Source organism: Gavia stellata, chromosome 4 (genome assembly GCF_030936135.1).
Source record: "Gavia stellata isolate bGavSte3 chromosome 4, bGavSte3.hap2, whole genome shotgun sequence".
NCBI lineage: Eukaryota > Metazoa > Chordata > Aves > Gaviiformes > Gaviidae > Gavia > Gavia stellata.
In genome coordinates this window covers 80,527,076-80,552,833 of record NC_082597.1, presented here as the reverse complement: position 1 = coordinate 80,552,833, position 25,758 = coordinate 80,527,076, and the positions used below count along the sequence as shown (strand labels likewise).

The 25,758-nt window shown below is 55.7% G+C and overlaps 3 protein-coding genes and 1 pseudogene across 3 annotated transcripts; all 4 read left to right on the top strand.

Annotated features, from left to right (window-relative positions):
• The first annotated feature begins 306 nt into the window (after positions 1-306).
• On the top strand, positions 307-1,551 carry LOC132316964 (probable G-protein coupled receptor 19). Its single transcript, XM_059817109.1, has one exon. The coding sequence runs from the start codon at positions 307-309 to the stop codon at positions 1,549-1,551; it is 1,245 nt and encodes a 414-aa protein (XP_059673092.1).
• A 5,468-nt stretch (positions 1,552-7,019) lies between these two features.
• On the top strand, positions 7,020-8,264 carry LOC132316966 (probable G-protein coupled receptor 19). The gene has a single exon (XM_059817111.1). It carries the CDS (start codon positions 7,020-7,022, stop codon positions 8,262-8,264), a length of 1,245 nt encoding a protein of 414 aa, XP_059673094.1.
• A 7,231-nt stretch (positions 8,265-15,495) lies between these two features.
• LOC132316963 (probable G-protein coupled receptor 19) lies at positions 15,496-16,740 on the top strand. The gene has a single exon (XM_059817108.1). The coding sequence runs from the start codon at positions 15,496-15,498 to the stop codon at positions 16,738-16,740; it is 1,245 nt and encodes a 414-aa protein (XP_059673091.1).
• Positions 16,741-23,039: 6,299 nt separating this feature from the next.
• Positions 23,040-24,285, top strand: LOC132316961 (probable G-protein coupled receptor 19; annotated as a pseudogene).
• Positions 24,286-25,758: the final 1,473 nt, after the last annotated feature.

The window sequence follows — 25,758 nt, the reverse complement described above, 5'->3', positions numbered from 1 at the left end:
CACTGGCGAACCTGCGCCTCGGTCTGCTGCTGTGAAAGGGACAGATTTCTCTTTCAGAGGGCAGAAAGGCCGGTCCTAAGACAGTCAGAGGCAATTCATAAAAATCTGCATGAAACTGAATGGCCTCCGCTGGCCCAGGTAGGCTCACCGCATCTTTCGGACCATTTCCCTGAAATCGGCTCCTTTAAGCAGCCCCTGTACTACTTCAAGTTACCTTTCATTGCTCAGGGTAGGTTTGTCACACCTGCTTGTTAAATAGAGCCTTTTCTCTTCTCTCTTTGTGCAGCCTGAGCAAGAGACGTGGCCATGTTGGCCCACAGCATGGCTAACAGCAGCGCTCCTTTGGTTCTCCCTACCTTACTGCTCCTGCTGCAGAACAAGAGCTTCCCCGAAGCCTCCATCTCTCCGGCTGGCTACGAGATGGCGGAGTCACCCCCGGGACCCGGCTCAAGCAGGGACCACCCTGTCTTGCAGTATGAGCCGAGGCCGGGGGAAATTGCAGCAGCCGGCACCGTTTTGGGAGCGCTGTGGCTGATTTCCGTCTTTGGCAACTCTCTCGTTTGCTTAGTGATCCACAGGAGCAGGAGGACACAATCCACAACCAACTATTTTGTGGTCTCCATGGCTTGTGCAGACCTTCTCAGCAGCGTCGCGAGCGTGCCCTTCGTGCTGCTCCAGTTTGCCTACGGCAGGTGGGTGCTGGGGAACGTGATGTGCAAGCTGGTCAGGTACGTACAGTACCTCGCCCCTGGAGTCCAGATCTACGTGCTCCTCTCTATCTGCCTGGACCGATTCTACACGATCGTCTACCCCCTGACCTTCAAAGTGTCGAGGGAGAGAGCCAAGAAGATGATTCTGGCCTGCTGGCTCTTTGATGCTCTCTTGGCGTCACCGGCTTTCTTCTTCTACGGCTCCAACAGCGACGACCACTGCAACTTTTTCCTCCCTGATTCTTGGGAAGGAGCCATCTACGGTATCGTCCACCTCTGCGTGGTGTTCTTCATCCCAGCCATCCTCATCATCCTCTTCTACTGGAAGGTCTTCAAGTACATTTGGAGGATAGGCACCGACGGTAGGGCTGTCAGGAGGACGACGAATATTGTCCCAAGAGCAAAAGTGAAAACCATCAAGATGTTCTTAATGCTAAACGTGGACTTTCTCCTGTCCTGGCTCCCTTTTTACGTGGCGCAGCTGTGGCACCCGCAGGAAACAGACTACAGAATGAGCTCCGTGGTTTTCCTGGCCATCACCTGCATCTCTTTCAGTTCGTCAGCCTCTAAGCCCACCCTCTACTCCATCTATAATGCCAACTTCAGAAGAGGGCTGAAAGAAACATTTTGCATGTCCGCCATGAAATACTACAGAAGCAACGCCTACACCATCACCACCAGTTCCTGCATAGCCAAGAAAAATCACGTTGGCATCGCAGATGAAGCAGCTCCGGCCAAACCTGTCACCAAGGACTCCATCTATGACGCTTTTAACAGAGAAGCAAAAGAAAAAAAGCTTGCCTGGCCTATTCAGTCCAATCCTCCAAATACATTTGTCTAGTTGGCTTCATTGCTTTGAAAAATTACAGTGTACCCCAGACCAAGGAGCTTTCTCTCCGTTTTGAAACAATGTAGAGTTAGGTATTTTTGACACAGCTTTTAGGGAAGAAAAAAAGATGTTTTGTTTTATTAAATGCATTGATTTCGATGTGTCTCGTCTATTTCCTTTCCGTTACCTTCTGCTCTTTGGAGCTACTCTCCCCGAGTCACGAGCATCGCTTTTTCACCAAGCAGAAGAGCTCTTACGCTCTCTGCGTGTAGGGAAAAAGGGCAAGGAAAAACACGGCTTTGCTGAATCCCGGTACGTTGGCCACCACCAGTCAATGCATAAATCCACCCAAAGCCACCTCTGCTTCCTTTCCGTTTATCCCTAGGAACACTTTTGCCCTGGGTTTTTCCTTCCTGTGCAGCCCCCACGGGTAAGATGCCCATGCGTGGGCAATGCTGGCACAGCTCTGAGCCCACTGACGGCCCTGGCAAAATTCCCACTGCCCCGCTAGGCTCAGCATCAGGCCAGCGCTGGACGCTTTTGCACCTTCGACGTTGCGCCTCTCCAGAGCTCTCGGGGGCCAAAGCGCCTGAGCAAAGTCCTGCCCTTGCTCTTGCCCTCCCCGCCTCCTCGCAAGCTGCTTCTACGCCCAGCCTGCTGCCCACAGCCAGGCGCCGGGGCTGGGCACCACCTGCGAGAAGACCTGCTGATCAAAAGGGGCCACGGCTGTAGCAGGCACCCGGGCACTCGCCACCTCTTCAAGCGAGCGTGGCTCCTGGCCCCAGTCCCTTCCTCTCAGCTACGGCTCTGGCACCTGCTGCAAAGAGCGCTTTTTCCCAAACGGGAGCAGGAAAACCAGCTCCGCAGTCCCAGGCTCGCCTGACGGCATCCTCCACGGGTGCCTGTGCTAATAGGTCCCTGAGAGGCAGGCGTCCCAGAGGAGACAAGCTGGCAGGGAGCTGTGGCTGCAGGTGGAGCCGGCTCCTGCTGCTCTTTCTCTGCCAGCGCAGTGGGAAAACCACCCAACAGGACCTGACGGGGCTTGGGTGCTGGTGGGCAGGGGAACGGCACAGGCTGTGCCGGCCGGGTGTATTGGGTTTGCGTGGCAGCGCTTTGGTAGCAGGGGGGGCTACAGGGGTGGCTTCTGTGAGAAGCTGCTAGAAGCTTCTCCTATGTCTGATAGAGCCAATGCCAGCCGACTCTAAGACGGATCTGCCACTGGCTAAGGCTGAGCTAATCAGCAACAGTGGTAGCGCCTCTGTGATAACATATTTAAGAAGGGGGGAAAAAAACGGGAAGCGGCAGCCGGAGAAGAGAGGAGTGAGAATATGTGAGAGAAACAACTCTGCAGACACCAAGGTCAGTGAAGAAGGAGGGGGAGGAGAGGCTCCAGGCGCCGGAGCAGAGATTCCCCTGCAGCCCGTGGTGAAGACCATGGTGAAGCAGGCTGTGCCCCTGCAGCCCATGGAGGTCCACGGCGGAGCAGATATCTACCTGCAGCCCGTGGAGGACCCCACGCTGGAGCAGGTGGATGCCTGAAGGAGGCTGTGATCCTGTGGGAAGCACATGCTGGAGCAGGCTCCTGGCAGGACCTGTGGAGCCGTGGAGAGAGGAGCCCACGCTGGAGCAGGTTTGCTGGCAGGACTTGCGATCCCGCGGGGGACCCACGCTGGAGCAGTCTGTTCCTGAAGGACTGCACCCCGTGGAACGGACCCATGCTGGAGCAGTTCGTGAAGAACTGCAGCCCATGGGAAGAACCCACGTTGGAGAAGTTCGTGGAGAACTGTCTCCTGTGGGAGGGACCCCACGCTGGAGCAGGGGAAGAGTGTGAGGAGGAAGGAGCGGCAGAAACAAACATGTGATGAACTGACCGCAACCCCCATTCCCCGTCCCCCTGCGCCGCTCGGGGGGAGAGGCAGAAAATCAGGAGTGAAGTTGAGCCCGGGAAGAAGGGAGGGGTGGGGGGAAGGTGTTTTTTTAAGATTTGGTTTTACTTCTCATTATCCTACTCTGATTTTGATTGGTAATAAATTAAACTAATTTCCCCAAGTCAAGTCTGTTTTGCCCATGATGGTAATTGGTGAGTGATCTCCCTATGTCCTTATCTCGACCTATAAGCCTTTTCCTCATATTTTCTCTCTCCTGTCCAGCTGAGGAAGAGGAGTGAGTGAGCAGCTGTGTAGTGATTAGTCCGGCTGGGCTTAAACCACGACACCGGGGAACCGCGGGGAGAGGCGGGGGCTCCTCTGCACCCCCCCGCGCCCCGCCACGGTGACGTGCTCGTCAGAAACGGGCACCGGCGCCTGTGCGTGGGGTCACGGGCACCCACACGCTGGCCCTGCAGAGGCTGACCTCGGGCTCCGCCGGCACGGGGCGCGAGGCTGCGGGGCAGGGGAGGGTGGTGGGACGTGTTTGGCTCATAGGGCAGCTGGGCCAGCCCTACAGCCCAGCTCAGCAAGGGGGTCGGCACCTAGACCTTGCGGGCATGTACGCCCAGGCTCCACCAGCTGCCAGCAGTTCCTCTGGAGGCCACTTTGGCTTGCTCCAGTGGGGAGGGAGGTCTGCTCCTATGTGCAGGTTTAGGCTGGGATGGGGTTAACTTTCTTCAGAGCAGCTAGTATGGGGCTGTCTTTTGGATTTGGGCTGGAAACAATGATGATAAAGCAGGGATCTTTTAGTTACTGCTGAGCAGCGCTCACACAGAGTCAAGGCCTTTTCTGCCCCTCACACCACCTCACACACAGTCAAGGCCTTTTCTGCTCCTCACACCGCCTCACACACAGTCAAGGCCTTTTCTGCCCCTCACACCACCTCACACACAGTCAAGGCCTTTTCTGCCCCTCACACCGCCTCACACAGAGTCAAGGCCTTTTCTGCCCCTCACACCGCCTCACACGGAGTCAAGGCCTTTTCTGCCCCTCACACCACCTCACACACAGTCAAGGCCTTTTCTGCCCCTCACACTGCCTCACACGGAGTCAAGGCCTTTTCTGCCCCTCACACCACCTCACACACAGTCAAGGCCTTTTCTGCCCCTCACACCACCTCACACACAGTCAAGGCCTTTTCTGCTCCTCACACCACCTCACACGGAGTCAAGGCATATTCTGCCCCTCACACCACCTCACACACAGTCAAGGCCTTTTCTGCCCCTCACACCGCCTCACACACAGTCAAGGCCTTTTCTGCTCCTCACACCGCCCCACCGGTGAGTGGGCTGGGGTGGCACAAGAAGTTGGGAGGGGACACAGCCAGGACAGCTGACCCCAACTGGCCAAAGGGATATTCCATACCATATGACGTCATGCTCAGCGGTTTTTGCTCTACCTACTAAACTGTCTTTATCTCAGCCCACGAGTTTTCTCACTTTTACTCTTCTGATTCTCTCCCCCATCCCACCTGGGGGCAGTGAGCGAGTGGCTGTGTGGGTCTTAGTTGCCAGCTGGGCTTCAACCACGACATCCTACCATGAGGATGAGGCAACAACACGGTTAGGTCCCAGGAGCTCTATTTCAGAGCTTGCTCAGAAGTACAGAGGTCACTCGAGCCTCCAGGCAGGTGAAAAGCACCGTCTCAAAAGCAGACGGATTATTGCCTGTGCCAGCAGGAGGGGCGGTGCTGTAGTCAGCAACGAGCATCCACGTTGGACGACTGCTCGGTGCCGCTTTGGAGAGGTAAAGAGGGAGGGCCCCCAAGTTCAACTGCTACCCGTCTCTGGCAGTGAGCTTTTTGGCAGCGAACAGAGCCATAATCCCCTGCAAACCCAGCTCAAAGCTCTTTTTGTGCCTCGTGCTCAGCGATCTGGTGACGTTCACTACCTGGGCTCCGAGCCGTGAAGGCCAAGTTATCAGTGCCCAGGCAAGGCAATGCCTGCACAGAGGGTGGAAAGAAGGAGGCAGGACTGCAAGGGTCTGGCAAGCCACCAAGGGGACCGACTTGAGAGGCAAAGGAGAAAGGGGGGACTGTAAGCTGAGCCAGGCGCGTTTGAAAAGAGCAGGGGCAAGACTCATCTGGCAGCCCCCGCACCCCTGCAAACCCACAGGTCATGTCAACAGAGGCGTCCTGAGGGCAGAAATTTGGCCCGCGCCAAGGCCAAGACAAGGCGACCGGGTCCCTGCCCGGAGCTGAGCAAGCTCTGAGCAAGCCCACAGCTGTGGGCAGAGGTTCCGTGTTCTGTGTTCTGTGTTCTGTGTTGGGGCCAGTTGCTCATGACAACCCTTCAGTTGGCCCTTGGGTCGCCCACAGACCTGCAGAGCCTTCAGGCTGCTGGAGGACGGGCTCCGCTCGACAGCCGGCCTCCACAGGGTGAGCTCTGAAGAGTCAGACTTGCTGCTTGGGCGCTCCCTGACCAAGGTAAGGACATCGACCCTCTCCCCGGGTTTTCTCCGGAGCACAGAGAGGCAGCAGCAGCCGACGGCAGTCGCATCTAGTGACGGTTACACCGACACGACCCGAGGCTCCGCTGCTGGAAACCAAAAGGCTCCCCCCACCCCTCAGCTGCCTGAGGGCATTTACCTCCTCCCCAGAGCTTTCCTTCTCAATCAAAACTCCGCCCTTGATCAAAAAGCCTTCTGCAGCTTTTGGGGGGAGGTTGTCGCGCCACCGGCTTCTCAGGGGGCCAACGGGAAATGCTACCCTTGATGGGGCAGGGAACTAAGGAGGCCAGGACGTGCAGGGACAGCGTTGACGGCCAGGGTAGACAATGTCCAGCTCTTGATGGCAATTTCCTCCCTGCGGAAGGGCTGAGGAGGATGCCGGGTGAGGAGCGCCCACCCGGCTTGGTGCCAGGCCTCCCGCTCTGATCCTCTTCCCTTTGCCTTTGCCTTCAAATCCAGACCTCACTTACCTTCCCAAGTTATGTCCAGAAACAAAAAGATGCAGGGCTCTTAGGGATATTAGCACCAATGGTGGTAATGACTGGGTGGGAGCGGGGCTTGCCTGCTTAGTCTCCTTAGCAATGAAGTTGTTACTGTCGTGGAAAATGGTGCTGCCCGTTCCACCTCTCGGGATAAGAAAAGCCTCCTTTGCCTATCCGCTTGACGGATTCCTCTCAAGTCAAGGGAGCGGGGGCACTCTTGGTCTGGGTCTCTGCCACTCCCACGGACACCGTGAGGTGCGGCTCCTTGCTGGGGTCAGTGGGGCACAATCCGCTCGCTCGGTCTGCAGGTCGCCAGCACTGGCGAACCTGCGCCTCGGTCTGCTGCTGTGACAGGGACAGATTTCTCTTTCAGAGGGCAGAAAGGCCGGTCCTAAGACAGTCAGAGGCAATTCATAAAAATCTGCATGAAACTGAATGGCCTCCGCTGGCCCAGATAGGCTCACCGCATCTTTCGGACCGTTTCCCTGAAATCGGCTCCTTTAAGCAGCCCCTGTACTACTTCAAGTTACCTTTCATTGCTCAGGGTAGGTTTGTCACACCTGCTTGTTAAATAGAGCCTTTTCTCTTCTCTCTTTGTGCAGCCTGAGCAAGAGACGTGGCCATGTTGGCCCACAGCATGGCTAACAGCAGCGCTCCTTTGGTTCTCCCTACCTTACTGCTCCTGCTGCAGAACAAGAGCTTCCCCGAAGCCTCCATCTCTCCGGCTGGCTACGAGATGGCAGAGTCACCCCCGGGACCCGGCTCAAGCAGGGACCACCCTGTCTTGCAGTATGAGCCGAGGCCGGGGGAAATTGCAGCAGCCGGCACCGTTTTGGGAGCGCTGTGGCTGATTTCCGTCTTTGGCAACTCTCTCGTTTGCTTAGTGATCCACAGGAGCAGGAGGACACAATCCACAACCAACTATTTTGTGGTCTCCATGGCTTGTGCAGACCTTCTCAGCAGCGTCGCGAGCGTGCCCTTCGTGCTGCTCCAGTTTGCCTACGGCAGGTGGGTGCTGGGGAACGTGATGTGCAAGCTGGTCAGGTACGTACAGTACCTCGCCCCTGGAGTCCAGATCTACGTGCTCCTCTCTATCTGCCTGGACCGATTCTACACGATCGTCTACCCCCTGACCTTCAAAGTGTCGAGGGAGAGAGCCAAGAAGATGATTCTGGCCTGCTGGCTCTTTGATGCTCTCTTGGCGTCACCGGCTTTCTTCTTCTACGGCTCCAACAGCGACGACCACTGCAACTTTTTCCTCCCTGATTCTTGGGAAGGAGCCATCTACGGTATCGTCCACCTCTGCGTGGTGTTCTTCATCCCAGCCATCCTCATCATCCTCTTCTACTGGAAGGTCTTCAAGTACATTTGGAGGATAGGCACCGACGGTAGGGCTGTCAGGAGGACGACGAATATTGTCCCAAGAGCAAAAGTGAAAACCATCAAGATGTTCTTAATGCTAAACGTGGACTTTCTCCTGTCCTCGCTCCCTTTTTACGTGGCGCAGCTGTGGCACCCGCAGGAAACAGACTACAGAATGAGCTCCGTGGTTTTCCTGGCCATCACCTGCATCTCTTTCAGTTTGTCAGCCTCTAAGCCCACCCTCTACTCCATCTATAATGCCAACTTCAGAAGAGGGCTGAAAGAAACATTTTGCATGTCCGCCATGAAATACTACAGAAGCAACGCCTACACCATCACCACCAGTTCCTGCATAGCCAAGAAAAATCACGTTGGCATCGCAGATGAACCAGCTCCGGCCAAACCTGTCACCAAGGACTCCATCTATGACGCTTTTAACAGAGAAGCAAAAGAAAAAAAGCTTGCCTGGCCTATTCAGTCCAATCCTCCAAATACATTTGTCTAGTTGGCTTCATAGCTTTGAAAAATTACAGTGTACCCCAGACCAAGGAGCTTTCTCTCCATTTTGAAACAATGTAGAGTTAGGTATTTTTAAGACAGCTTTTAGGGAAGAAAAAAAGATGTTTTGTTTTATTAAATGCGTTGATTTCGATGTGTCTGGTCTATTTCCTTTCCGTTACCTTCTGCTCTTTGGAGCTACTCTCCCCGAGTCACGAGCAGCGCTTTTTCACCAAGCAGAAGAGCTCTTACGCTCTCTGCGTGTAGGGAAAAAGGGCAAGGAAAAACACGGCTTTGCTGAATCCCGGTACGTTGGCCACCCCCTGTCAATGCATAAATCCACCCAAAGCCACCTCTGCTTCCTTTCCGTTTATCCCTAGGAACACTTTTGCCCTGGGTTTTTCCTTCCTGTGCAGCCCCCACGGGTAAGATGCCCATGCGTGGGCAATGCTGGCACAGCTCTGAGCCCACTGACGGCCCTGGCAAAATTCCCACTGCCCCGCTAGGCTCAGCATCAGGCCAGCACTGGACGCTTTTGCACCTTCGGCGTTGCGCCTCTCCAGAGCTCTCGGGGGCCAAAGCGCCTGAGCAAAGTCCTGCCCTTGCTCTTGCCCTCCCCGCCTCCTCGCAAGCTGCTTCTACGCCCAGCCTGCTGCCCGCAGCCAGGCGCCGGGGCTGGGCACCACCTGCGAGAAGACCTGCTGATCAAAAGGGGCCACGGCTGTAGCAGGCACCCGGGCACTCGCCACCTCTTCAAGCGAGCGTGGCTCCTGGCCCCAGTCCCTTCCTCTCAGCTACGGCTCTGGCACCTGCTGCAAAGAGCGCTTTTTCCCAAACGGGAGCAGGAAAACCAGCTCCGCAGTCCCAGGCTCGCCTGACGGCATCCTCCACGGGTGCCTGTGCTAATAGGTCCCTGAGAGGCAGGCGTCCCAGAGGAGACAAGCTGGCAGGGAGCTGTGGCTGCAGGTGGAGCCGGCTCCTGCTGCTCTTTCTCTGCCGGCGCAGTGGGAAAACCACCCAACAGGACCCGACGGGGCTTGGGTGCTGGTGGGCAGGGGAACGGCATCGGCTGTGCCGGCCGGGGAACTGCGGGGAGAGGCGGGGGCTCCTCTGCACCCCCCCGCGCCCCGCCACGGCGACGTGCTCGTCAGAAACGGGCACCGGCGCCTGCGCGTGGGGTCACGGGCACCCACACGCTGGCCCTGCAGAGGCTGACCTCGGGCTCCGCCGGCACGGGGTGCGAGGCTGCGGGGCAGGGGAGGGTGGTGGGAGATGTTTGGCTCATAGGGCAGCTGGGCCAGCCCTACAGCCCAGCTCAGCAAGGGGGTCGGCACCTAGACCTTGTGGGCATGTACGCCCGGGCTCCACCAGCTGCCAGCAGTTCCTCTGGAGGCCACTTTGGCTTGCTCCAGTGGGGAGGGAGGTCTGCTCCTATGTGCAGGTTTTGGCTGGGATGGGGTTAACTTTCTTCAGAGCAGGTAGTATGGGGCTGTCTTTTGGATTTGGGCTGGAAACAATGATGATAAAGCAGGGATCTTTTAGTTACTGCTGAGCAGCGCTCACACAGAGTCAAGGCCTTTTCTGCCCCTCACACCACCTCACACACAGTCAAGGCCTTTTCTGCCCCTCACACCGCCTCACACACAGTTAAGGCCTTTTCTGCCCCTCACACCGCCTCACACACAGTCAAGGCCTTTTCTGCCCCTCACACCACCTCACACACAGTTAAGGCCTTTTCTGCCCCTCACACCACCTCACACACAGTCAAGGCCTTTTCTGCCCCTCACACCACCTCACACACAGTCAAGGCCTTTTCTGCTCCTCACACCGCCTCACACGGAGTCAAGGCCTTTTCTGCTCCTCACACCACCTCACACACAGTCAAGGCCTTTTCTGCACCTCACACCGCCTCACACAGAGTCAAGGCCTTTTCTGCTCCTCACACCACCTCACACACAGTCAAGGCCTTTTCTGCCCCTCACACCACCTCACACAGAGTTAAGGCCTTTTCTGCCCCTCACACCGCCTCACACAGAGTTAAGGCCTTTTCTGCCCCTCACACCGCCTCACACAGAGTTAAGGCCTTTTCTGCCCCTCACACCGCCTCACACACAGTCAAGGCCTTTTCTGCTCCTCACACCACCTCACACACAGTCAAGGCCTTTTCTGCCCCTCACACCACCTCACACACAGTCAAGGCCTTTTCTGCTCCTCACACCGCCTCACACACAGTCAAGGCCTTTTCTGCCCCTCACACCACCTCACACACAGTCAAGGCCTTTTCTGCTCCTCACACCGCCTCACACACAGTCAAGGCCTTTTCTGCTCCTCACACCGCCCCACCGGTGAGTGGGCTGGGCGGGCACGGGAAGTTGGGAGGGGACACAGCCGGGACAGATGACCCAAACACTGCTCGATACTGTGCAGCACCCTCAGGGAGAAGAGAGGGGAAATAAACCAGGCACTGTATCAGTCGCCCCTATAACTAAAAAGAAACAGTGGAAGCGGAAGCCAGCTCGTTTAGTAAGGGATGAAGAAGCTTCTCCTGAGAGGGAGAAAGAATCAGAAGAGGCAGCCTGTTCTGCAGCAGAGCAGCCACAAGAACAGGAGGAAGAAGAGACTGAGATAATCAATGAGACAGAAACCACCCGCCCCCTATCCCTAAGTGAGCTGCCAGATATGCGAAAAGATTTTAGCCGTCAACCAGGTGAGCTAATTCTCAGCTGGTTGCTTCGATGCTGGGATATTGGGGCCAGCAGTCAGGAATTAGAGGGTAAGGAAGCCCGGCAGCTGGGATGCCTTGTGAAGGATAAGGCCATTGACAAAGGGATTGGAAAAAAGGCAGGAGTCCTCAGTCTTTGGCAGCGACTCCTGTCAAGTGTGAAGGACATGTATCCCTCCAAGGAAGAACTCGCAAATTCTCGAAGGAAATGGACCAGCATTGAGGGGGGCATCCAGTATCTGAGGGAATTAGCCGTGTTGGAGGTGGTCTATAATGACCAGGCATGCAAAGACCCGGATGAAATCCGGGGCACACGGTCCGTGTGGCGAAAGTTTGTATGAAATGCAGCGATGTCATATGCCCACACCCTGGCGATAACGAACTGGACAGACATTGAGGCACCAACTATAGATGAACTGGCCAGGCAACTCCGAGAATACGAAGATAATCTTGCTCCCTCCATGTGTGCTTGTGTCTCGGCTGTGGACAGAGACAGACTGACCCCAAACTTGTTTGAGCAAGCTGAGAAGGGTACGAGGAAAATGGCCAGTACTTTATCTCTATACTGACTCATGGATGGTGGCAAATGCCCTGTGGGGGTGGCTACAGCAATGGAAGCAGAGCAACTGGCAGCGCAGAGGTAAGCCCATCTGGGCTGCTGAATTATGGCAAGATATTGCTGCTCGGGTAGAGAACCTGGTTGTAAAAGTACGTCACGTAGATGCTCACATACCCCAGAGTCGTGCCACTGAAGAACATCGAAACAATGAGCAGGTGGACCAGGCTGCTGGAATTGAAGTGGCTCAGGTGGATCTGGATTGGGAACATAAGGGGGAGCTATTTATAGCTCGATGGGCCCATGACACATCAGGACATTTAGGAAGGGATGCAACATACAAATGGGCTCGTGATCGAGGGGTGGACTTGACCATTGATGCCATTGCACAGGTTATCCAGGAATGTCAAACATGTGCCGTAATCAAACAAGCTAAGCGGCAAAAGCCTTTTTGGTAGAGAGGAGGATGGCTGAAATATCAATACGGGGAAGCCTGGCAGGTTGATTATATCCCACTACCATGAACCCGCCACGGGAAGCAGCATGTGCTTACGATGGTGGAAGCAACGGCTGGATGGTTGGAAACATACCCCGTGACCCATGCCACTGCCCAGAACACTATCTTGGGCCTTGAAAAGCAAGTTTTAGGGCGACACGGCACCCCTGGAAGAATTGAATCCGACAACGGGACTCATTTCCAAAACAATCTCATTAACACCTGGGCCAAGGAGCATGGCATTGACTGGGTGTATCACGTCCCCTTCCACGCACCAGCCTCCGGGAAAATTGAACGATACAACGCACTGTTAAAAACGACACTGAAAGCAACGGGTGCTGGGACATTCAAGCATTGGGAAACACATTTAGCAGAAGCCACTTGGCTAGTTAACACTAGAGGCTCTGCCACTCGACCTGGCCCTGCCCAATCAAAACCCCTGCGCACTGTGGAAGGAGATAAGATCCCCGTAGTACATATAAGGAACTTGCTGGGAAAAACAGTCTGGGTTATTCCTTCCTCAGGAAAAGGAGGTTGGTTTTGCTCAAGGACCTGGGTGCGCTTGGTGGGTAATGCAGAAGGATGGGGGAGTCCAGTGTGTACCTCAAGGTGATTTAATTCTGGGTGAAACTAATCCATAATTTGAGTTATGTGTTACAGGAATTACCATAGCAGGAACCACCTGAATTAATGGAGGACAAGCCTTACAAGAAGCAGTGCAAGTGCAGCAGTGACCTGACCTGAGCTAGCTGTGGTGCCCAGTAACTCCATGCAATACAACATCTCTCCTGTCCTGAGTGACCACCATAACAGATGGAGCCCAAAGTCATGGACTAAATGAACTCAATGGACATTTGTGGGCATTTTACAGACGTTTCACAGGGGTGGTCCATAGACTAAGGGAATGATATCTGTGTACTATAGCAAAGGATGGGAACGGTGATGGTAGGAAATGAGAACGTTTTGGATAGTGTGAGACCTGAGCATGACGTCAATGGTATGGAATAAGGGGTGGAGAATGTGCTGGTTTGGGCTGGGATAGGGTTAACTTTCTTCATAGCAGCTAGTATGGGGCTGTGGTTTGGATTTGGGCTGGAAACAATGTTGATAAAGCAGGGATGGTTTAGTTACTGCTGAGCAGGGCTCACACAGAGTCAAGGCCTTTTCTGCTCCTCACACCGCCCCACCGGTGAGTGGGCTGGGGTGGCACAAGAAGTTGGGAGGGGACACAGCCAGGACAGCTGACCCCAACTGGCCAAAGGGATATTCCATACCATATGACGTCATGCTCAGCGGTTTTTGCTCTACCTACTAAACTGTCTTTATCTCAGCCCACGAGTTTTCTCACTTTTACTCTTCTGATTCTCTCCCCCATCCCACCTGGGGGCAGTGAGCGAGTGGCTGTGTGGGGCTTAGTTGCCAGCTGGGCTTCAACCACGACGTCCTACCATGAGGATGAGGCAACAACACGGTTAGGTCCCAGGAGCTCTATTTCAGAGCTTGCTCAGAAGTACAGAGGTCGCTCGAGCCTCCAGGCAGGTGAAAAGCACCGTCTCAAAAGCAGACGGATTATTGCCTGTGCCAGCAGGAGGGGCGGTGCTGTAGTCAGCAACGAGGATCCACGTTGGACGACTGCTCGGTGCCGCTTTGGAGAGGTAAAGAGGGAGGGCCCCCAAGTTCAACTGCTACCCGTCTCTGGCAGTGAGCTTTTTGGCAGCGAACAGAGCCATAATCACCTGCAAACCCAGCTCAAAGCTCTTTTTGTGCCTCGTGCTCAGCGATCTGGTGATGTTCACTACCTGGGCTCCGAGCCGTGAAGGCCAAGTTATCAGTGCCCAGGCAAGGCAATGCCTGCACAGAGGGTGGAAAGAAGGAGGCAGGACTGCAAGGGTCTGGCAAGCCACCAAGGGGACCGACTTGAGAGGCAAAGGAGAAAGGGGGGACTGTAAGCTGAGCCAGGCGCGTTTGAAAAGAGCAGGGGCAAGACTCATCTGGCAGCCCCCGCACCCCTGCAAACCCGCAGGTCATGTCAACAGAGGCGTCCTGAGGGCAGAAATTTGGCCCGCGCCAAGGCCAAGACAAGGCGACCGGGTCCCTGCCCGGAGCTGAGCAAGCTCTGAGCAAGCCCACAGCTGTGGGCAGAGGTTCCGTGTTCTGTGTTCTGTGTTCTGTGTTGGGGCCAGTTGCTCATGGCAACCCTTCAGTTGGCCCTTGGGTCGCCCACAGACCTGCAGAGCCTTCAGGCTGCTGGAGGACGGGCTCCGCTCGACAGCCGGCCTCCACAGGGTGAGCTCTGAAGAGTCAGACTTGCTGCTTGGGCGCTCCCTGACCAAGGTAAGGACATCGACCCTCTCCCCGGGTTTTCTCCGGAGCACAGAGAGGCAGCAGCAGCCGACGATGGCAGTCGCATCTAGTGACGGTTACACCGACACGACCCGAGGCTCCGCTGCTGGAAACCAAAAGGCTCCCCCCACCCCTCAGCTGCCTGAGGGCATTTACCTCCTCCCCACAGCTTGCCTTCTCAATCAAAACTCTGCCCTTGATCAAAAAGCCTTCTGCAGCTTTTGGGGGGAGGTTGTCGCGCCACCGGCTTCTCAGGGGGCCAACGGGAAATGCTACCCTTGATGGGGCAGGGAACTAAGGAGGCCAGGACGTGCGGGGACAGCGTTGACGGCCAGGGTAGACAATGTCCAGCTCTTGATGGCAATTTCCTCCCTGCGGAAGGGCTGAGGAGGATGCCGGGTGAGGAGCGCCCACCCGGCTTGGTGCCAGGCCTCCCGCTCTGATCCTCTTCCCTTTGCCTTTGCCTTCAAATCCAGACCTCACTTACCTTCCCAAGTTATGTCCAGAAACAAAAAGATGCAGGGCTCTTAGGGATATTAGCACCAATGGTGGTAATGACTGGGTGGGAGCAGGGCTTGCCTGCTTAGTCTCCTTAGCAATGAAGTTGTTACTGTCGTGGAAAATGGTGCTGCCCGTTCCACCTCTCGGGATAAGAAAAGCCTCCTTTGCCTATCCGCTTGACGGATTCCTCTCAAGTCAAGGGAGCGGGGACACTCTTGGTCTGGGTCTCTGCCATTTCCACGGACACCGTGAGGTGCGGCTCCTTGCTGGGGTCAGTGGGGCACAATCCGCTCGCTCGGTCTGCAGGTCGCCAGCACTGGCGAACCTGCGCCTCGGTCTGCTGCTGTGAAAGGGACAGATTTCTCTTTCAGAGGGCAGAAAGGCCGGTCCTAAGACAGTCAGAGGCAATTCATAAAAATCTGCATGAAACTGAATGGCCTCCGCTGGCCCAGGTAGGCTCACCGCATCTTTCGGACCATTTCCCTGAAATCGGCTCCTTTAAGCAGCCCCTGTACTACTTCAAGTTACCTTTCATTGCTCAGGGTAGGTTTGTCACACCTGCTTGTTAAATAGAGCCTTTTCTCTTCTCTCTTTGTGCAGCCTGAGCAAGAGACGTGGCCATGTTGGCCCACAGCATGGCTAACAGCAGCGCTCCTTTGGTTCTCCCTACCTTACTGCTCCTGCTGCAGAACAAGAGCTTCCCCGAAGCCTCCATCTCTCCGGCTGGCTACGAGATGGCGGAGTCACCCCCGGGACCCGGCTCAAGCAGGGACCACCCTGTCTTGCAGTATGAGCCGAGGCCGGGGGAAATTGCAGCAGCCGGCACCGTTTTGGGAGCGCTGTGGCTGATTTCCGTCTTTGGCAACTCTCTCGTTTGCTTAGTGATCCACAGGAGCAGGAGGACACAATCCACAACCAACTATTTTGTGGTCTCCATGGCTTGTGCAGACCTTCTCAGCAGCGTCGCGAGCGTGCCCTTCGTGCTGCTCCAGTTTGCCTACGGCAGGTGGGTGCTGGGGAACGTGATGTGCAAGCTGGTCAGGTACGTACAGTACCTCGCCCCTGGAGTCCAGATCTACGTGCTCCTCTCTATCTGCCTGGACCGATTCTACACGATCGTCTACCCCCTGACCTTCAAAGTGTCGAGGGAGAGAGCCAAGAAGATGATTCTGGCCTGCTGGCTCTTTGATGCTCTCTTGGCATCACCGGCTTTCTTCTTCTACGGCTCCAACAGCGACGACCACTGCAACTTTTTCCTCCCTGATTCTTGGGAAGGAGCCATCTACGGTATCGTCCACTTCTGCGTGGTGTTCTTCATCCCAGCCATCCTCATCATCCTCTTCTACTGGAAGGTCTTCAAGTACATTTGGAGGATAGGCACCGACGGTAGGGCTGTCAGGAGGACGACGAATATTGTCCCAAGAGCAAAAGTGAAAACCATCAAGATGTTCTTAATGCTAAACGTGGACTTTCTCCTGTCCTCGCTCCCTTTTTACGTGGCGCAGCTGTGGCACCCGCAGGAAACAGACTACAGAATGAGCTCCGTGGTTTTCCTGGCCGTCACCTGCATCTCTTTCAGTTCGTCAGCCTCTAAGCCCACCCTCTACTCCATCTGTAATGCCAACTTCAGAAGAGGGGTGAAAGAAACATTTTGCATGTCCGCCATGAAATACTACAGAAGCAACGCCTACACCATCACCACCAGTTCCTGCATAGCCAAGAAAAATCACGTTGGCATCGCAGATGAACCAGCTCCGGCCAAACCTGTCACCAAGGACTCCATCTATGACGCTTTTAACAGAGAAGCAAAAGAAAAAAAGCTTGCCTGGCCTATTCAGTCCAATCCTCCAAATACATTTGTCTAGTTGGCTTCATTGCTTTGAAAAATTACAGTGTACCCCAGACCAAGGAGCTTTCTCTCCGTTTTGAAACAATGTAGAGTTAGGTATTTTTAAGAGAGCTTTTAGGGAAGAAAAAAAGATGTTTTGTTTTATTAAATGCGTTGATTTCGATGTGTCTGGTCTATTTCCTTTCCGTTACCTTCTGCTCTTTGGAGCTACTCTCCCCGAGTCACGAGCAGCGCTTTTTCACCAAGCAGAAGAGCTCTTACGCTCTCTGCGTGTAGGGAAAAAGGGCAAGGAAAAACACGGCTTTGCTGAATCCCGGTACGTTGGCCACCCCCTGTCAATGCATAAATCCACCCAAAGCCACCTCTGCTTCCTTTCCGTTTATCCCTAGGAACACTTTTGCCCTGGGTTTTTCCTTCCTGTGCAGCCCCCACGGGTAAGATGCCCATGCGTGGGCAATGCTGGCACAGCTCTGAGCCCACTGACGGCCCTGGCAAAATTCCCACTGCCCCGCTAGGCTCAGCATCAGGCCAGCGCTGGACGCTTTTGCACCTTCGGCGTTGCGCCTCTCCAGAGCTCTCGGGGGCCAAAGCGCCTGAGCAAAGTCCTGCCCTTGCTCTTGCCCTCCCCGCCTCCTCGCAAGCTGCTTCTACGCCCAGCCTGCTGCCCACAGCCAGGCGCCGGGGCTGGGCACCACCTGCGAGAAGACCTGCTGATCAAAAGGGGCCACGGCTGTAGCAGGCACCCGAGCACTCGCCACCTCTTCAAGCGAGCGTGGCTCCTGGCCCCAGTCCCTTCCTCTCAGCTACGGCTCTGGCACCTGCTGCAAAGAGCGCTTTTTCCCAAACGGGAGCAGGAAAACCAGCTCCGCAGTCCCAGGCTCGCCTGACGGCATCCTCCACGGGTGCCTGTGCTAATAGGTCCCTGAGAGGCAGGCGTCCCAGAGGAGACAAGCTGGCAGGGAGCTGTGGCTGCAGGTGGAGCCGGCTCCTGCTGCTCTTTCTCTGCCGGCGCAGTGGGAAAACCACCCAACAGCACCCGACGGGGCTTGGGTGCTGGTGGGCAGGGGAACGGCACAGGCTGTGCCGGCCGGGGAACCGCGGGGAGAGGCGGGGGCTCCTCTGCACCCCCCCGCGCCCCGCCACGGCGACGTGCTCATCAGAAACGGGCACCGGCGCCTGAGTGTGGGGGACACGGGCACCCACACGCTGGCCCTGCAGAGGCTGACCTCGGGCTCCGCCGGCACGGGGCGCGAGGCTGCGGGGCAGGGAAGGGTGGTGGGAGGTGTTTGGCTGATAGGGCAGCTGGGCCAGCCCTACAGCCCAGCTCAGCAAGGGGGTCGGCACCTAGACCTTGTGGGCATGTACGCCCGGGCTCCACCAGCTGCCAGCAGTTCCTCTGGAGGCCACTTTGGCTTGCTCCAGTGGGGAGGGAGGTCTGCTCCTATGTGCAGGTTTTGGCTGGGATGGGGTTAACTTTCTTCAGAGCAGCTAGTATGGGGCTGTCTTTTGGATTTGGGCTGGAAACAATGATGATAAAGCAGGGATCTTTTAGTTACTGCTGAGCAGCGCTCACACAGAGCTAAGGCCTTTTCTGCCCCTCACACCGCCTCACACACAGTCAAGGCCTTTTCTGCTCCTCACATCACCTCACACACAGTCAAGGCCTTTTCTGCCCCTCACACCGCCTCACACACAGTCAAGGCCTTTTCTGCTCCTCACACCGCCTCACACGGAGTCAAGGCCTTTTCTGCCCCTCACACCACCTCACACACAGTCAAGGCCTTTTCTGCTCCTCACACCGCCTCACACGGAGTCAAGGGCTTTTCTGCTCCTCACACCGCCTCACACACAGTCAAGGCCTTTTCTGCCCCTCACACCGCCTCACACAGAGTCAAGGCCTTTTCTGCCCCTCACACCGCCTCACACGGAGTCAAGGCCTTTTCTGCTCCTCACACCACCTCACACACAGTCAAGGCCTTTTCTGCTCCTCACACCGCCTCACACACAGTCAAGGCCTTTTCTGCCCCTCACACCGCCTCACACGGAGTCAAGGCCTTTTCTGCTCCTGACACCGCCTCACACACAGTCAAGGCCTTTTCTGCCCCTCACACCGCCTCACACACAGTCAAGGCCTTTTCTGCCCCTCACACCGCCTCACACACAGTCAAGGCCTTTTCTGCTCCTCACACCGCCCCACCGGTGAGTGGGCTGGGCGGGCACGGGAAGTTGGGAGGGGACACAGCCGGGACAGATGACCCAAACACTGCTCGATACTGTGCAGCACCCTCAGGGAGAAGAGAGGGGAAATAAACCAGGCACTGTATCAGTCGCCCCTATAACTAAAAAGAAACAGTGGAAGCGGAAGCCAGCTCGTTTAGTAAGGGATGAAGAAGCTTCTCCTGAGAGGGAGAAAGAATCAGAAGAGGCAGCCTGTTCTGCAGCAGAGCAGCCACAAGAACAGGAGGAAGAAGAGACTGAGATAATCAATGAGACAGAAACCACCCGCCCCCTATCCCTAAGTGAGCTGCCAGATATGCGAAAAGATTTTAGCCGTCAACCAGGTGAGCTAATTCTCAGCTGGTTGCTTCGATGCTGGGATATTGGGGCCAGCAGTCAGGAATTAGAGGGTAAGGAAGCCCGGCAGCTGGGATGCCTTGTGAAGGATAAGGCCATTGACAAAGGGATTGGAAAAAAGGCAGGAGTCCTCAGTCTTTGGCAGCGACTCCTGTCAAGTGTGAAGGACATGTATCCCTCCAAGGAAGAACTCGCAAATTCTCGAAGGAAATGGACCAGCATTGAGGGGGGCATCCAGTATCTGAGGGAATTAGCCGTGTTGGAGGTGGTCTATAATGACCAGGCATGCAAAGACCCGGATGAAATCCGGGGCACACGGTCCGTGTGGCGAAAGTTTGTATGAAATGCAGCGATGTCATATGCCCACACCCTGGCGATAACGAACTGGACAGACATTGAGGCACCAACTATAGATGAACTGGCCAGGCAACTCCGAGAATACGAAGATAATCTTGCTCCCTCCATGTGTGCTTGTGTCTCGGCTGTGGACAGAGACAGACTGACCCCAAACTTGTTTGAGCAAGCTGAGAAGGGTACGAGGAAAATGGCCAGTACTTTATCTCTATACTGACTCATGGATGGTGGCAAATGCCCTGTGGGGGTGGCTACAGCAATGGAAGCAGAGCAACTGGCAGCGCAGAGGTAAGCCCATCTGGGCTGCTGAATTATGGCAAGATATTGCTGCTCGGGTAGAGAACCTGGTTGTAAAAGTACGTCACGTAGATGCTCACATACCCCAGAGTCGTGCCACTGAAGAACATCGAAACAATGAGCAGGTGGACCAGGCTGCTGGAATTGAAGTGGCTCAGGTGGATCTGGATTGGGAACATAAGGGGGAGCTATTTATAGCTCGATGGGCCCATGACACATCAGGACATTTAGGAAGGGATGCAACATACAAATGGGCTCGTGATCGAGGGGTGGACTTGACCATTGATGCCATTGCACAGGTTATCCAGGAATGTCAAACATGTGCCGTAATCAAACAAGCTAAGCGGCAAAAGCCTTTTTGGTAGAGAGGAGGATGGCTGAAATATCAATACGGGGAAGCCTGGCAGGTTGATTATATCCCACTACCATGAACCCGCCACGGGAAGCAGCATGTGCTTACGATGGTGGAAGCAACGGCTGGATGGTTGGAAACATACCCCGTGACCCATGCCACTGCCCAGAACACTATCTTGGGCCTTGAAAAGCAAGTTTTAGGGCGACACGGCACCCCTGGAAGAATTGAATCCGACAACGGGACTCATTTCCAAAACAATATCATTAACACCTGGGCCAAGGAGCATGGCATTGACTGGGTGTATCACGTCCCCTTCCACGCACCAGCCTCCGGGAAAATTGAACGATACAACGCACTGTTAAAAACGACACTGAAAGCAACGGGTGCTGGGACATTCAAGCATTGGGAAACACATTTAGCAGAAGCCACTTGGCTAGTTAACACTAGAGGCTCTGCCACTCGACCTGGCCCTGCCCAATCAAAACCCCTGCGCACTGTGGAAGGAGATAAGATCCCCGTAGTACGTATAAGGAACTTGCTGGGAAAAACAGTCTGGGTTATTCCTTCCTCAGGAAAAGGGGGTTGGTTTTGCTCAAGGACCTGGGTGCGCTTGGTGGGTAATGCAGAAGGATGGGGGAGTCCAGTGTGTACCTCAAGGTGATTTAATTCTGGGTGAAACTAATCCATAATTTGAGTTATGTGTTACAGGAATTACGATAGCAGGAACCACCTGAATTAATGGAGGACAAGCCTTACAAGAAGCAGTGCAAGAGCTTGCTCAGAAGTACAGAGGTCACTCGAGCCTCCAGGCAGGTGAAAAGCACCGTCTCAAAAGCAGACGGATTATTGCCTGTGCCAGCAGGAGGGGCGGTGCTGTAGTCAGCAACGAGCGTCCACGTTGGACGACTGCTCGGTGCCGCTTTGGAGAGGTAAAGAGGGAGGGCCCCCAAGTTCAACTGCTACCCGTCTCTGGCGGTGAGCTTTTTGGCAGCGAACAGAGCCATAATCCCCTGCAAACCCAGCTCGAAGCTCTTTTTGTGCCTCGTGCTCAGCGATCTGGTGACGTTCACTACCTGGGCTCCGAGCCGTGAAGGCCAAGTTATCAGTGCCCAGGCAAGGCAATGCCTGCACAGAGGGTGGAAAGAAGGAGGCAGGACTGCAAGGGTCTGGCAAGGCACCAAGGGGACCGACTTGAGAGGCAAAGGAGAAAGGGGGGACTGTAAGCTGAGCCAGGCGCGTTTGAAAAGAGCAGGGGCAAGACTCATCTGGCAGCCCCCGCACCCCTGCAAACCCGCAGGTCATGTCAACAGAGGCGTCCTGAGGGCAGAAATTTGGCCCGCGCCAAGGCCAAGACAAGGCGACCGGGTCCCTGCCCGGAGCTGAGCAAGCTCTGAGCAAGCCCATAGCTGTGGGCAGAGGTTCCGTGTTCTGTGTTCTGTGTTCTGTGTTGGGGCCAGTTGCTCATGGCAACCCTTCAGTTGGCCCTTGGGTCGCCCACAGACCTGCAGAGCCTTCAGGCTGCTGGAGGACGGGCTCCGCTCGACAGCCGGCCTCCACAGGGTGAGCTCTGAAGAGTCAGACTTGCTGCTTGGGCGCTCCCTGACCAAGGTAAGGACATCGACCCTCTCCCCGGGTTTTCTCCGGAGCACAGAGAGGCAGCAGCAGCCGACGGCAGTCGCATCTAGTGACGGTTACACCGACACGACCCGAGGCTCCGCTGCTGGAAACCAAAAGGCTCCCCCCACCCCTCAGCTGCCTGAGGGCATTTACCTCCTCCCCACAGCTTGCCTTCTCAATCAAAACTCTGCCCTTGATCAAAAAGCCTTCTGCAGCTTTTGGGGGGAGGTTGTCGCGCCACCGGCTTCTCAGGGGGCCAACGGGAAATGCTACCCTTGATTGGGCAGGGAACTAAGGAGGCCAGGACGTGCGGGGACAGCGTTGACGGCCAGGGTAGACAATGTCCAGCTCTTGATGGCAATTTCCTCCCTGCGGAAGGGCTGAGGAGGATGCCGGGTGAGGAGCGCCCACCCGGCTTGGTGCCAGGCCTCCCGCTCTGATCCTCTTCCCTTTGCCTTTGCCTTCAAATCCAGACCTCACTTACCTTCCCAAGTTATGTCCAGAAACAAAAAGATGCAGGGCTCTTAGGGATATTAGCACCAATGGTGCTAATGACTGGGTGGGAGCGGGGCTTGCCTGCTTAGTCTCCTTAGCAATGAAGTTGTTACTGTCGTGGAAAATGGTGCTGCCCGTTCCACCTCTCGGGATAAGAAAAGCCTCCTTTGCCTATCCGCTTGACAGATTCCTCTCAAGTCAAGGGAGCGGGGACACTCTTGGTCTGGGTCTCTGCCATTTCCACGGACACCGTGAGGTGCGGCTCCTTGCTGGGGTCAGTGGGGCACAATCCGCTCGCTCGGTCTGCAGGTCGCCAGCACTGGCGAACCTGCGCCTCGGTCTGCTGCTGTGAAAGGGACAGATTTCTCTTTCAGAGGGCAGAAAGGCCGGTCCTAAGACAGTCAGAGGCCATTCATAAAAATCTGCATGAAACTGAATGGCCTCCGCTGGCCCAGATAGGCTCACCGCATCTTTCGGACCGTTTCCCTGAAATCGGCTCCTTTAAGCAGCCCCTGTACTACTTCAGGTTACCTTTCATTGCTCAGGGTAGGTTTGTCACACGTGCTTGTTAAATAGAGCCTTTTCTCTTCTCTCTTTGTGCAGCCTGAGCAAGAGACGTGGCCATGTTGGCCCACAGCATGGCTAACAGCAGCGCTCCTTTGGTTCTCCCTACCTTACTGCTCCTGCTGCAGAACAAGAGCTTCCCCGAAGCCTCCATCTCTCCGGCTGGCTACGAGATGGCGGAGTCACCCCCGGGACCCAGCTCAAGCAGGGACCACCCTGTCTTGCAGTATGAGCCGAGGCCGGGGGAAATTGCAGCAGCCGGCACCGTTTTGGGAGCGCTGTGGCTGATTTCCGTCTTTGGCAACTCTCTCGTTTGCTTAGTGATCCACAGGAGCAGGAGGACACAATCCACAACCAACTATTTTGTGGTCTCCATGGCTTGTGCAGACCTTCTCAGCAGCGTCGCGAGCGTGCCCTTCGTGCTGCTCCAGTTTACCTACGGCAGGTGGGTGCTGGGGAACGTGATGTGCAAGCTGGTCAGGTACGTACAGTACCTCGCCCCTGGAGTCCAGATCTACGTGCTCCTCTCTATCTGCCTGGACCGATTCTACACGATCGTCTACCCCCTGACCTTCAAAGTGTCGAGGGAGAGAGCCAAGAAGATGATTCTGGCCTGCTGGCTCTTTGATGCTCTCTTGGCGTCACCGGCTTTCTTCTTCTACGGCTCCAACAGCGACGACCACTGCAACTTTTTCCTCCCTGATTCTTGGGAAGGAGCCATCTACGGTATCGTCCACTTCTGCGTGGTGTTCTTCATCCCAGCCATCCTCATCATCCTCTTCTACTGGAAGGTCTTCAAGTACATTTGGAGGATAGGCACCGACGGTAGGGCTGTCAGGAGGACGACGAATATTGTCCCAAGAGCAAAAGTGAAAACCATCAAGATGTTCTTAATGCTAAACGTGGACTTTCTCCTGTCCTCGCTCCCTTTTTACGTGGCGCAGCTGTGGCACCCGCAGGAAACAGACTACAGAATGAGCTCCGTGGTTTTCCTGGCCGTCACCTTCATCTCTTTCAGTTCGTCAGCCTCTAAGCCCACCCTCTACTCCATCTATAATGCCAACTTCAGAAGAGGGCTGAAAGAAACATTTTGCATGTCCGCCATGAAATACTACAGAAGCAACGCCTACACCATCACCACCAGTTCCTGCATAGCCAAGAAAAATCACGTTGGCATCGCAGATGAAGCAGCTCCGGCCAAACCTGTCACCAAGGACTCCATCTATGACGCTTTTAACAGAGAAGCAAAAGAAAAAAAGGCTTGCCTGGCCTATTCAGTCCAATCCTCCAAATACATTTGTCTAGTTGGCTTCATTGCTTTGAAAAATTACAGTGTACCACAGACCAAGGAACTTTCTCTGCGTTTTGAAACAATGTAGAGTTAGGTATTTTTGACACAGCTTTTAGGGAAGAAAAAAAGATCTTTTGTTTTATTAAATGCGTTGATTTCGATGTGTCTCGTCTATTTCCTTTCCGTTACCTTCTGCTCTTTGGACCTACTCTCCCCGAGTCACGAGCATCGCTTTTTCACCAAGCAGAAGAGCTCTTACGCTCTCTGCGTGTAGGGAAAAAGGGCAAGGAAAAACACGGCTTTGCTGAATCCCGGTACGTTGGCCACCCCCTGTCAATGCATAAATCCACCCAAAGCCACCTCTGCTTCCTTTCCGTTTATCCCTAGGAACACTTTTGCCCTGGGTTTTTCCTTCCTGTGCAGCCCCCACGGGTAAGATGCCCATGCGTGGGCAATGCTGGCACAGCTCTGAGCCCACTGACGGCCCTGGCAAAATTCCCACTGCCCCGCTAGGCTCAGCATCAGGCCAGCACTGGACGCTTTTGCACCTTCGGCGTTGCGCCTCTCCAGAGCTCTCGGGGGCCAAAGCGCCTGAGCAAAGTCCTGCCCTTGCTCTTGCCCTCCCCGCCTCCTCGCAAGCTGCTTCTACGCCCAGCCTGCTGCCCGCAGCCAGGCGCCGGGGCTGGGCACCACCTGCGAGAAGACCTGCTGATCAAAAGGGGCCACGGCTGTAGCAGGCACCCGGGCACTCGCCACCTCTTCAAGCGAGCGTGGCTCCTGGCCCCAGTCCCTTCCTCTCAGCTACGGCTCTGGCACCTGCTGCAAAGAGCGCTTTTTCCCAAACGGGAGCAGGAAAACCAGCTCCGCAGTCCCAGGCTCGCCTGACGGCATCCTCCACGGGTGCCTGTGCTAATAGGTCCCTGAGAGGCAGGCGTCCCAGAGGAGACAAGCTGGCAGGGAGCTGTGGCTGCAGGTGGAGCCGGCTCCTGCTGCTCTTTCTCTGCCGGCGCAGTGGGAAAACCACCCAACAGGACCCGACGGGGCTTGGGTGCTGGTGGGCAGGGGAACGGCATCGGCTGTGCCGGCCGGGGAACTGCGGGGAGAGGCGGGGGCTCCTCTGCACCCCCCCGCGCCCCGCCACGGCGACGTGCTCGTCAGAAACGGGCACCGGCGCCTGCGCGTGGGGTCACGGGCACCCACACGCTGGCCCTGCAGAGGCTGACCTCGGGCTCCGCCGGCACGGGGTGCGAGGCTGCGGGGCAGGGGAGGGTGGTGGGAGATGTTTGGCTCATAGGGCAGCTGGGCCAGCCCTACAGCCCAGCTCAGCAAGGGGGTCGGCACCTAGACCTTGTGGGCATGTACGCCCGGGCTCCACCAGCTGCCAGCAGTTCCTCTGGAGGCCACTTTGGCTTGCTCCAGTGGGGAGGGAGGTCTGCTCCTATGTGCAGGTTTTGGCTGGGATGGGGTTAACTTTCTTCAGAGCAGCT